Source organism: Salmo salar, chromosome 06 (genome assembly GCF_965601325.2).
Source record: "Salmo salar chromosome 06, fSalSal1, whole genome shotgun sequence".
NCBI classification, from domain to species: Eukaryota; Metazoa; Chordata; class Actinopteri; order Salmoniformes; family Salmonidae; genus Salmo; species Salmo salar.
The window spans coordinates 40095439-40107500 of NC_138296.1; the positions used below are offsets into that span (position 1 = coordinate 40095439).

The window sequence follows — 12062 nt, forward strand, 5'->3', positions numbered from 1 at the left end:
TAAAGAGAGCCGAGTAGAGCAGCAGTCCCATCTCTGCTCATGTCCGCAGGCCCTGAGACACAGAGGGGGAGAGTAGGAGGGGGTCACAGAGCACACACCCTCCCATCTCTCAGGCCCCTCAGGGTACCACCCCAACCCAGACTTTGCATACTTGAGATATTGTAAAAGTACAGAGGAAGGGTTATTATCTGGCCCTAATGGGTTAATGTACACAAACTTCAGTCTTCTCAGCTTTCACCCTCTCAGAACCAGATGTCCCCTGATGTTCTCGCGTAGACAATAACTATACAATCTCCCTCTAGCCACGCCCCCACACAATAACCCCCCCTCCCGCTGATGCCTTAACTTTACCTCAACTGCTTCTCCTACTCCATAAGTAAAGCTTAATAGCCTCCCATGCCATTAGGTTCATCCTCCCCCTCTTACTTTAACAGACACCCCTCTTTCTCCAATTAAGCAATGCCTCCCCTGAACATTCCTTGCATAAAACAACTGTAAAGATCCATTTTCACCCCAACCCCATCTTTCAAAACATCCCATTTATCGTTCCTCAGGCTGCAAAAAAAAACATCCTTATGACTAATACCCATCAATTATCAACATTCTCTTTAGCATTGTGAGTGTGTGAGAGGCCAGCTCATGTGTCCCATGTTGAATGGCTATGGGTCAGGGCTGTGTTGACCTGGATGAGGCTGGTACTGGGGGAGAGGTTAGAGGTTGGCCTTGTTCGCAGGCCCGTTCTGTTCCTAGGACCTGGTTCTGTTCCAGGAGGGATCCAGGGGGCCAGTGTTCCGGCCCAGTTTCCCCAGCGTGGGAGAACATAGTGTGGGAGCTTGGGGACGGTGGTCAGCCCCTAATGCCTCTATTGCTTCCAGATTGCCTTCAAATGACTGTTGGTGTTGTTTACACACGTGCACAGCCACGGACACAAGAATGTGCACGTACATACTGTACGCACACACACACACACACACACATGCACGTACACATAAAGCAATCATTTAACTGTCCACAAGTCTGAATGTATTGTCTGGGCTCTATGTGAGCTGTTTGTGTGTTTTTTGCCTTGTCTCACACTTAGATATGATCCAGCCCAGTGTTTATGTGTGAACAACATCTGGCCATGTCTGTCTGTCTGTCTGTATTAATCATTGTATTATTGCTGTGAGTAATCAGGCCTCTTTAGAAAACATTCAGTCTTGGTGTTGGTTTGGCTTGATGTTGGGTTGTTATCAAGCGTGTCTTAAAAGGGCAGTTTTGATATTGATAGAGGAATCTCATGGATAGCTGGAGAGATTGGAAATGCTGCATTCATTAGTCAAGGTCTGTCTGTTGTAGATGCATTTCTTCCTTTCTAGTGATTGTATTCAGATGTTTTGATATCTGTTGCCCTGCAGGCTAGTAAGGAGCTACGAATTGCTCCTTGTTTACTGTAGTGAGGTGAGGTTTAGTCATATTCAGTGCAGTATGTGTTGTTGTTGATGTTGTTGTTGTTAGGGGTTCAAGCAGCGAAGCTGGTAATACCCTATTGTATTTCTTCTGGTTCATTATTATTATACCGTATTCTTCCCCCAAGGAAAATAACATGCAAATTCCTGTGAGATGGTAAGTCTAGGAGGGCACAACTTGGCATGATAGTAAAGGCCCATGGATCACACCCTCTCATGCAATCCCATGCCAATTGGCCACATTGTGGCACTACAACAAGCGATTGAAAATGCTAAATTGTAAAGCTCATGCTACTCATCCTGTGTGATGGAGAGTCATGCAATTTGGTACATAGGTCCCACTCCTCACAAGGAACAAATTTGCCTCATGGACCTATAAGGTCCGCCATGATGCATTTTCCGCCATTTAGAATGATGTGAAAAACACTTAAAACACTACTCTGGCACCGAATGATTGATCTGCACAAAAAATGTATATATGGCATCTATGGAACAAGCTCTCTCAATGCACTATTTTTCAGTCGAGTATGTCAAACAACATGGCAACTACTCACCAATAAACATTCACATGGACCTGACTTGGCACATAAATACATAGAAATCTGACATAGATATTCATATTGTAATACAACTTGGTACATATGTTCCAAACACGGTTTAGACTCAACATATGCGAGCACATTTAGATCGACCACATGGTGGCGCTATAACGGGCACATATTTATATTTCTTGATCTGTTTGACTCAGAGTGGTGATATTTGGCACACATGCTCAGGGATATTAGTCTAGCTAACGTGTAAAGTATGGTTCATTTTAGCTGCACTGTGGCACTGTTGGACAGGAAAAACATTAATGCAAGCTCATTGGCTCATAGCAGCCATATTGTTTGAGCTAGAGTCCTGTAAAATAGAAGAAGCCACTTAAAGTGGTCAATATCATAAAAAATAGTTCAAAATACATTAAACTCATATAGCATAATCTGATTGATTTTTCGTTTGGATATTTGCAAAGCGTGGTAAGGAGCACAGAGTACAGCTCATCCTTGGGCGATGTGTCCAATTTGTCTTGATGGTGGCACAGTGGGCCCACAGCTTGAACCCCGACATTGCTGCTTGTAGCTATATTCATTGTTGTTGTTGTGTATAAACCTGTTGGTCCTATTAGCCCAGAGAGATACAGACTGTATAACAGTGCTACAAAGGAGTGTTTGATGACTCCTAGTTCAGGCCAGTTCTAGACAGTGTTTATAGAGTGAGATCTCATTAGTGGAGAAGAGGTGAAGTCCGTTCACTGTAGCTTTAACAAGGTCTTTATAATAAGGCCTTAATTGGCTGCTATGATAGGGAAAGGGAAATGGGAAAAGAGAATACCACAACTGAATGTATTCAACTGAAATGTATCTTCCGCATTTAACCTAACCCCTCTGAATCAATACCAGCTAACTAGCACCACAGTGCAGGCCTGGGCACCATAAAGCAAGCCCCCACTTCCAACCACTCTAGTCCTATGTTAGTCAATGGATCAGCTCTATTGGCTGAAACATTGGTATCAAAGATCCATTACATTGTATACAGAGTATCCAATAGTACTAACCTACTGGAGATTCTTCTATCTTCAGTGGAGCTGACCCAGCCTGTGTGTCACTATGGGAACTAGACAGTACTGTATTTTTTATTTAACCTTTATTTAACTAGGTAAGTCAGTTAAGAACCAATTCTTATTTACAATGACAGCCTACTGGGGAACAGTGTGTTAGCTGCCTTGTTCAGTCAGGGGCAGAATGACAGATTTTTGCCTTGTCAGCTCGGGCATTCGATACAGCAACCTTTCAGTTACTGGCCCAATGCTCTAACCACTAGGCTACCTGCCGTCTCGCTCCCAGACTGTGGTCTTAGTCATCTACACGCATATTCTCCTCAGATATTTGCAGCCACTGTAATGTGCTGATAGATGGATAAGGATGACTCCATGTCTAAAGATGTACTCTGTGGCTCTGGCTCTGTACTGTAATGCTGTACATCTGCTGCGCAGGGAGAAAGTAGTCACGAAACTGACCAGCCGGCCGGCGCCAGCTAGGGGGAGCGGGGAGGGATACAGTACCAAAGGTGGAACAGGGCCTTTGATCTTTGGCTGAGAATCTCTCTCTCTCTTTCTCTCTCTCTCCTCTCTCTCTCTCTCTCTCTCTCTCTCTCTCTCTCTCTCTCTCTCTCACTCTCTGAAAAGGTGTGGTAGAATTTGATGTTAATTGGGTTTTTCATCTCTGGAGCATTAACTGTTGTGTAACCTAGTAGTTTATGTTGGCTAAATACTGGCCTGAGATCTGTGCTCGGTGAGATCTGAGTGAAGCACTAATAAAAAGTGCTTGGTAATGAGCTGGGGACCATTAAGCTGGGTGTGCTAGCGTGTGTGGACTCAGTGGGACCAGAGGGAGATGGGGGGGGGGGGGGGTCTATCTTTGTGTTTATGTGTACACACACTCTGGCCCTCCGGGGCAGGCTGGGGATGTAAAGGGGTGTTTGAAATGGGAGTGTGACGGATGTATTTGACTGTTATGTGTACACTCAGCACCCTGCCAGAAGCCTGGGAACAGAGGGGTTGTGGGAGCAGCAGTCACAGTAGTATTGGCCATTTTATACACACAGGATATTCACATGTGAAACGGCTTCAGCTCTATTAAACACATTCTCTTAGAGGTATGGCAACATCCTACTAAGCATTCCATTTCCCAGCCATTTTCAGCCTGGTCCTCCGAGGCCATCGCAGTGCTTCTCATAGACTGCAATGTCAGAGTGAATGTGCTGATCCTTTCTGTCCCTGTATGTTTGTCTGTGAGGTCAACATGATGCTTTTATGTTTTTATATATATATATGTGTGTGTGTGTGTGTGTGTGTGTTTGTTTTCCAGGGAGAGATCCAGCAGTTGTTGATTCTGGAGGACGCCCAGGCTGCGGCTGACTACTGCCTGCACTACATCCCTGACTGTGACTCTCCCCTGTCCTACAACAGACAGGCCCAGGACCCTGAGCAGGTCAGTACTCCAGCCACCAGGGGGAGACACTCTCTGACATACACACATACCCATACAGTACACACACACTATTCCACTCCTCCTTCATCTGTCTTGTTTTATTATCAGTGATTCATCCACCCAAAATATCATCTTCAAACTGTAACCGTATTTCTTTATTTCGGTCCTCTTCTCTCTCGGTTTATTTCTCTCTCCCTTCTTTCATATGTGTATGCAATGAAATAATCTGTTATACAGTAGTTGATGATGTAGGTTTCTGGCTGCTAGCAAAGAAACCAGGGTGGAATTCCATCTGTAGTTGGTGAACAGGGACACTGTAGATGCTAACATGACACACACAACCTCACAACCTCAGTAAAACTGCAAATGAACACAAAGACATGGATTACATTCTACATCTTCAATTAAACCCAGATGGTCCCTGATCATAATTTGATAATGGGACAGAGAGTGTATTTGTCTGGACAGCTTTAGAGTTGAACTCACATAGCGATATTTCCAGTTTGAGTTCTCTCTATGCTGGCTCAGTCAGGGCTCAACATTTCAGAGATACAGTTTCATGTTGAGGCTTTGTGCAGGTCCTGACTACACATCACAGTGCTGGCTGCTACAGCTGCTTCCTCAGCCCCTTGTTTCTCAGCCAACAGATAAAACGATGAACAAGCAGCATGCATATCAATAAGGTCTGCCAGAGACCTGCCCAGCCCTGCCCTCTGTAGCCCAGCCAATCCCAGCCCTGGCCATTTACTGTATCACATGATTTATCACTACCCAGTCTTCTCGGCCTAAGGGCCCGGAACACACCACTTAAACACAGGGAGGCCAGGCCGCAGCAGAATGAGACATCAGTCAGTCAGCATCAGAAGAAGCTCCTCTCCCTGTCTTTGATAGTGAGCCAGCAGCAGAGTGGTGCATCTCTCCCTTGGCTGTGTTGAGCTGCTTCAGCTTGAACACACACAGCCAGGAGCCCCGTAAATCTCACAGGATATCACCACTCTGGCTCTTCCCCTCTTCACCGGGCCTGCTTGGGCAATGGGATACACTTGGGAGAGATGAGTTATTTTATGATGTATGTGTGTGTCTTTATGTTGGAGAAAAGTGTTTTGGAGAGAGGGAGAGAGGAAAAGTAAGAAATATTGATTCATGCGGCCCGCAGGGAGATACTGTCAGGGTCTGTGAGAACAGTGTTCTGCGTGTAGCCTCCTACGCCTGGCTGTGTGTCTGGGTGTGTCCAATTCCTGGCGCTGCTCCTGGGACTGTCCATCAGTGTCAATCAGACGTAGAGCGTGTTGGCTATTCTAGATCTACAGCTGAGAAACCTGCTCCTGTGTCCAAGACCTTGTCAGCATCACTCTACTCACTTTATATCCTCCTCACACTGACCCTGTTTACAAACCATCACAATCTCCTCATCAATATATTTACCAGACCAGATCTTCAACAACGTTCTCATACAAAGGTCTTCAATAATAGTGACAGATATGGATATGAGTTCAAAAAGGACATGAATGACATTTATGTTTACATATTTTAACAGCCCAACAGGGTCATAAACACACTGACCCCTGACCTCATGAGAAAGTATGTCCTCTCTGTTGACAGGCCAGTGGTAAACAGTGATAAATAAACAGTAGTCTCATTCAAGACTACTCTGTGTGTGTGTGTGTGTGTGTGTGTGTGTGTGTGTGTGTGTGTGTGTGTGTGTGTGTGTGTGTGTGTGTGTGTGTGTGTGTGTGTGTGTGTGTGTGTGTGTGTGTGTGTGTGTGTGTGTGTGTGTGTGTGTGTGTGTGTGTGTGTGTGTGTGGGAGTCATGATCTATGCCTAGCCCTACTGGATGTGTGCATAGTGTCTCTCTTTTCCTGGCATGTTATGTTTCAGGTATTTCACCATGTTGTTGTTTCCCTTGTTCGTGCCCCACCTCCTCCCTTGTACCCCTCCTTTTTCATAAAAGACCTCTCAACTTAATCCTGATCCCATGATACAAAGCAACGAGCCAGAGGAGCCAAAGAAACGCTACAAAAAAGACAGGAAAGGCAAAAAAGACAAAAAGAAGCGTGACAAGAAGGGGAGGGGCAAGAAGGAGTCGAGGAAGAAGAGAAAAGAAGGAGAGGCGGGTCCAGAGGAGGAGGGTTTCATCCAGGTGTCCACTGTTTTGCCCGAAAACCAATCCCAAGAAACCTACTATCCCACTGAAAAGCCATCTACGATGGAACTGTTCACTCCTGAAGCTGTCACCCCATCTGAAGCCCCTGACCAGACCACCATGATCCCAGAGAGGCCCACACACAGGCCTGACTCTGATATTGAGGACCCCTCCGTGGTGCCCAGTGCACTGCCTGAGTCAAAGGTCACTGAGGAGGTAGACTGAAAAGTTACAATGCAGCTCCCCTCCCCCTCCATCTCATCCCTAACAGAGCACTGACCCACTCTCCCAGAATGCCTCATCTACACCCTCTGTCAACCTGCTCCTCTCCTCACTATGACCTCTAACCTAACCAGCACTACCCTAATCACATTCCTCCTCTTCCAGGACTCACAATGGAACACGGAGAATCCCTGCATCCCTCTAGATCTAGATTAAGTAGAATATGCAGACAATCTAGAATTTAGACTGTGTTCTACACTGTGTTATAACACATAGACAACTGTGACTCAATTGTCACAGTAGTTGTTTATGGGTTGCAAGACATTTATATGAATGTAGTTGTGTGGATAACACTAGTTCTGTCTTTTGTAGTACCTGTAGTTGAACATACATCTCTGAGTAAGTGGTATGTATGAGGTGTTGTGTGTTGTAGTTTTTCTGTGATATCTCCTTGACCTGAGAGTTTATGTCCTTACACAAACCCAGTCCAAACCTTTGATTTTAACGCTATACATGTATCCAAAACGGTATGTGTTGCATTCAGTCTTTCAAACGTTGTTTTGTCAGCAAATATGTTGGTAAAAATAAAGTCCCATGATTGAAATCTCTAAAGCTTATAATTTGCTACTTTTGCTAATTTGCTTATTTTCTTACTCTGGCTGTAAAGGCTGTCATAGTCCATGTCGTGCTGCCATCACTACTTGGTTGTGTAATATTCCATCACCATAGGATCATTAATAACACACACTGAGGCTTGCTACATGTATAACCTGCATATTCCCATAACCAACACCTGTGCTGCTAACTAGCTTAGCAAACTGTACGCTGTGATAGGCTGTGTAAAATGGAAGCGCTGGGCAAACTCAGTGGACTGGGCAGACAGACAGACAGACCATAATGTTGCCCAGTGTCTCCATGGTTTCTGTTACCATGGTTCTGACCTTAAACGCTCTGGCCTTGTGCAGGAGGAGAGGCTGGATAAAAAGCCCCAGATGGAGGAGTTTGACGACAACTTCTACGGCGACCTGTACGATGACCTCGCCGTCTCCATGGTAACAGTGGGTCCCAATATCAGCGAGTACGAGGTCAGTTGAATTGAGATTTTGATATATTGTATGTTCATATGGTAAAGCTCAGTTTTAGCACCACTGTCATGTTCTGTAGCAGCTCAGTTTTTCATGTGGTCATTGGATCATGTGATTTACTGGCATGTTGTGTGGACTCGTAGGCTGTAGAGTACGAGGACATAAGTAACGAGACAGAGAACCAGGAGTATGAAGAGTATGAGACGTACGAGGACGGATATGGCTTTGCAGAGAGAGAGGGGGAGGATACCTGGGATGGAGAGGTAGAACTCATCAATCATTCAGTTCAACTGTATTCACCCAGAGACTGCTGAGACTGCTGTACATGACCTACAACTGCTGTACATGACCTACAACTGTATTCACTCAGAGACTGCTGAGACTGCTGTACATGACCTACAACTGCTGTACATGACCTACAACTGCTGTATATGACCTACAACTGCTGTACATGACCTACAACTGCTGTACATGACCTACAACTGCTGTACATGACCTACAACTGCTGTACACACAGTAGGTCATCAGTCACCTCACACGTCTGTTCATGTGTCTGTCCGTCTGTGTCTGTCTGTGCCTCAGGCCAGTGGCAGAGCACTGAAAGGAGAGAAGGGAGAGCCTGCCATCGTTGAACCGGTGAGCTTGAGTATTCAGACAGAATATTTCTCCTGGAAATCAATTTTAGGCCCTTAAGATTTTATTTTAGGATTTTTCTTTCAAGTCGGTGTTTTGTTCATGTAATCTTTATAACTCTATAAAGACTATATGGAGTATTTATGTTGAAATATCTATGGTATGTACTGAATGTGTTTATATGTCATTGTCATATCTCTGTGATGTTGTGTAGGGTACACTGGTGGAGGGAGCAGTCGGACCCCCAGGACCAGAGGTAAAACCCCTGCTCCAAGTCATTACCACTAGATCATATGACATTGATACTACATTGAAACTACATTGAAACTACACTGATACTACATTGATACTACATTGAAACTACATTGAACCTACATTGAAACTACATTGAACCTACATTGAAACTACATTGATACTACATTGATACTACATTGAAACTACATTGAAACTACATTGAAACTACATTGATCCTACATTGATCCTACATTGATACTACATTGATACTACATTCATAACTATTACTCCATTGTATTGCCCACATTGTTACTACATTGATCCTACATTGATATTACATTGAAACGACATTGAAACGACATTGATACTACATTGAAACTACATTGATACTACATTGATATTACATTGAAACTACATTGAAACTACATTGATACTACATTGAAACTACATTGAAACTACATTGATACTACATTGAAACTACATTGATACTACATTGATAACTATTACTCCATTGTTTTGCCCATATTGATACTATGGACCAGTGCTGATTGACTGTGTGTTTATTATCAAGGGTATTCCAGGTGGACCAGGACCAATGGGCCCCCAAGGACCCAGTGGAGACCCAGGTGATTTGGTGAGTATTCTACCCCGTGGAGTATTGACCCATAGTGGACTGTCCTCTGGGACAGTATGACCACAGTCAGGGTCCACAGGGACTGTCCTCTGGGACAGTATGACCACAGTCAGGGTCCACAGGGACTGTCTTCTGGGTTTGACCATAACCACAGATTGACCACAGCCTACACAAACAGGTCAGGGATGCTGTGACCTCACTGTGGTCTTGACCATAACCTTTCGGGGCTTAAGGGACTAAAGGACTGGTGATGACTCATGTGTGGGTTTTACCTAATTCACTCTGTTGGACTGTGTGTGTGTATGTGCGTGCCTTTGTGTGTTTGTGTTCCCTCCCTGAAAACCGCCTCACTCCCACAGACACAAACCAACAGATGCTCAGTCGTCTCTCGTGATCTAAAGGATTTTTAATGATGTTGTTGTAGTAGAAAAACATGGAGGTCTTCTAAGTTTCACCTCAAATCAAACACATCAAATCAGATCATCAAACAAACGCTTTCTTCTTTCAAAGCAGATCAGAAGCAAATGCATAAACAGTGTTCCATAATCCTTCCTGTCTACAGTATTTCATCTTCATTGTTTGTTATGCCTTACAGTATACAACAGTATTCTCAGTGTGACAGATACTGCAATAAAGGTTCCTATTGAGACAAAGGCCTTTGTCTCTGCTGCAGAGAGTCTAGGTGATTGTCAGTTTGGGATTAGCTCTCATTTTTTATGAGGTGCTTATGGGTACATTAGGCTTTTGATTGGGGCATCAAGCAGAAAATCATGAGCTGTTTCCCCTCCTCTCTAGAGACAAGCTAATTGATATGAACCTAAGAGTGAGTGACATGCCCTCTGGAACTGAAGCAGAGGTTGTTATAACAGAGATTGGATTTCAGGGATCATTCTCATGTGTTTAGCCAAATGTCCACATTGGAACACTCCCACATTGGAACACTCCCACTGTACATACTTGTGTTTACAGGCCTGTAATGTACATACTTGTGTTTACAGGCCTGTATTGTACATACTTGTGTTTACAGGCCTGTACTGTTCATACTTGTGTTTACAGGCCTGTATTGTACATACTTGTGTTTACAGGCCTGTACTGTACATACTTGTGTTTACAGGCCTGTATTGTACATGCTTGTGTTTACAGGCCTGTATTGTACTTACTTGTGTTTACAGGCCTGTACTGTACATACTTGTGTTTACAGGCCTGTATTGTAAATACTTGTGTTTACAGGCCTGTACTGTACATGCTTGTGTTTACAGGCCTGTATTGTACATACTTGTGTTTACAGGCCTGTATTGTGCATACTTGTGTTTACAGGCCTGTGTTGTACATACTTGTGTTTACAGGCCTGTACTGTACATACTTGTGTTTACAGGCCTATAATGTACATCCTTGTGTTGTTCACTGTATAAACCCTCATACAGTCATGAATAGTATCCTCCTCCCTCCCTCTCTCTCTCCCTTTGTCTCTCTCAGGGTCCTCCAGGACGTCCTGGTTTAGCTGGGGTTGATGGGATACCTGGTCCTCCAGGAACAATGCTGATGTTACCAGTAAGAATGAGATAAAACTCTCTTTATTTAAACTTCCCTCAGCTGAACACACTCTCATGTTCAGTTCCCATTGACTATGGCTGAATCCAAAATCACTCCCTTCCCCTCTGCCCTCAATTTGAGCATTCACGCGCGCTTCCCCCATTTGCACAAGTGTCCAAAAGCTGAGGGAGAGAAAATTATCGAAGTTGTAGGGGCTAATTAGACCCTCAGATAGCAGGGCTGCAGGCTTCAGGGCTGCAGGCTTTACTATCCTGACACGCACTGCAATATGTTTGGAGTATGTGCAATTTCATACAAAAGAATGGAGAGACGTGCCTGATTATATGCCACATGCATTGGTTTTGTCTAATTTTGAGACTTGACACAAATACCTTCAAATTAAATATTTAACTCTTACTGAGGTTTATATCTTGTAAAATGACATGAGGGATTTGTTCATTTCATGCTTGTTTTATTATTTAAAAGTGAAACATGAATTGCATCATTCAAGTCAAGAGTGTGCCCAGGGAGAGCCCTCCGAGGGAGTTGGTAGGGGTGTGGGGGTGGTTTGGGATTCCCCATATGTGAAGCTGTCCTGAGGGAGGGCAGTAACAGCTCTGAGCCACTAGGTGGAGCTGTGAGATTGAATGCTGATGAGGCCAGATTAAATCTACGTTGTGTATTCCCATAGATTTATACCTCATGTATTTCGGTTGATCACTCTACCCCCTTCTCGTGTAGTTCCAACATGGTGGTGATTCTCAGAAGGGGCCTGTGGTGTCGGCCCAGGAGGCCCAGGCTCAGGCCATCCTGCAGCAGACCAAGGTAACGTCTACCTGTCCACTACAACTACAACCTGGAACATCACTACTCCTTTTACATTAGAACTGAGCCTTAACTTATCTAACAATGTCCTTCTTACCCTTGTTTATTCCAGATGTCGTTGAAGGGACCTCCAGGTCCACTGGGTCTTACAGGGCGACCTGGCCCACTGGTAGGATACCCACCTAGTTCAAACCAAAGGCCACAATCTTAAATTCTACCTTATTCTCTATCTACACCTAGCAGATACTCTCCTGTCTACAGTCTACCACAATCACA

The 12062-nt window shown here is 44.3% G+C and overlaps 1 protein-coding gene across 1 annotated transcript in view; it reads left to right on the forward strand.

Annotated features, from left to right (window-relative positions):
* Positions 1–12062, forward strand: part of LOC106607203 (uncharacterized) — an 88842-nt gene that overhangs the window by 25222 nt on the left and 51558 nt on the right. Inside the window, exons 5-14 of the mRNA XM_082976576.1 lie at positions 4355–4477; positions 6429–6836; positions 7808–7927; positions 8071–8190; positions 8510–8563; positions 8775–8816; positions 9366–9428; positions 10905–10979; positions 11703–11786; positions 11899–11955. Of these exons, the coding sequence (XP_082832702.1) occupies positions 4355–4477; positions 6429–6836; positions 7808–7927; positions 8071–8190; positions 8510–8563; positions 8775–8816; positions 9366–9428; positions 10905–10979; positions 11703–11786; positions 11899–11955 (1146 nt within the window). The remainder of the gene's footprint in view (positions 1–4354; positions 4478–6428; positions 6837–7807; positions 7928–8070; positions 8191–8509; positions 8564–8774; positions 8817–9365; positions 9429–10904; positions 10980–11702; positions 11787–11898; positions 11956–12062) is intronic.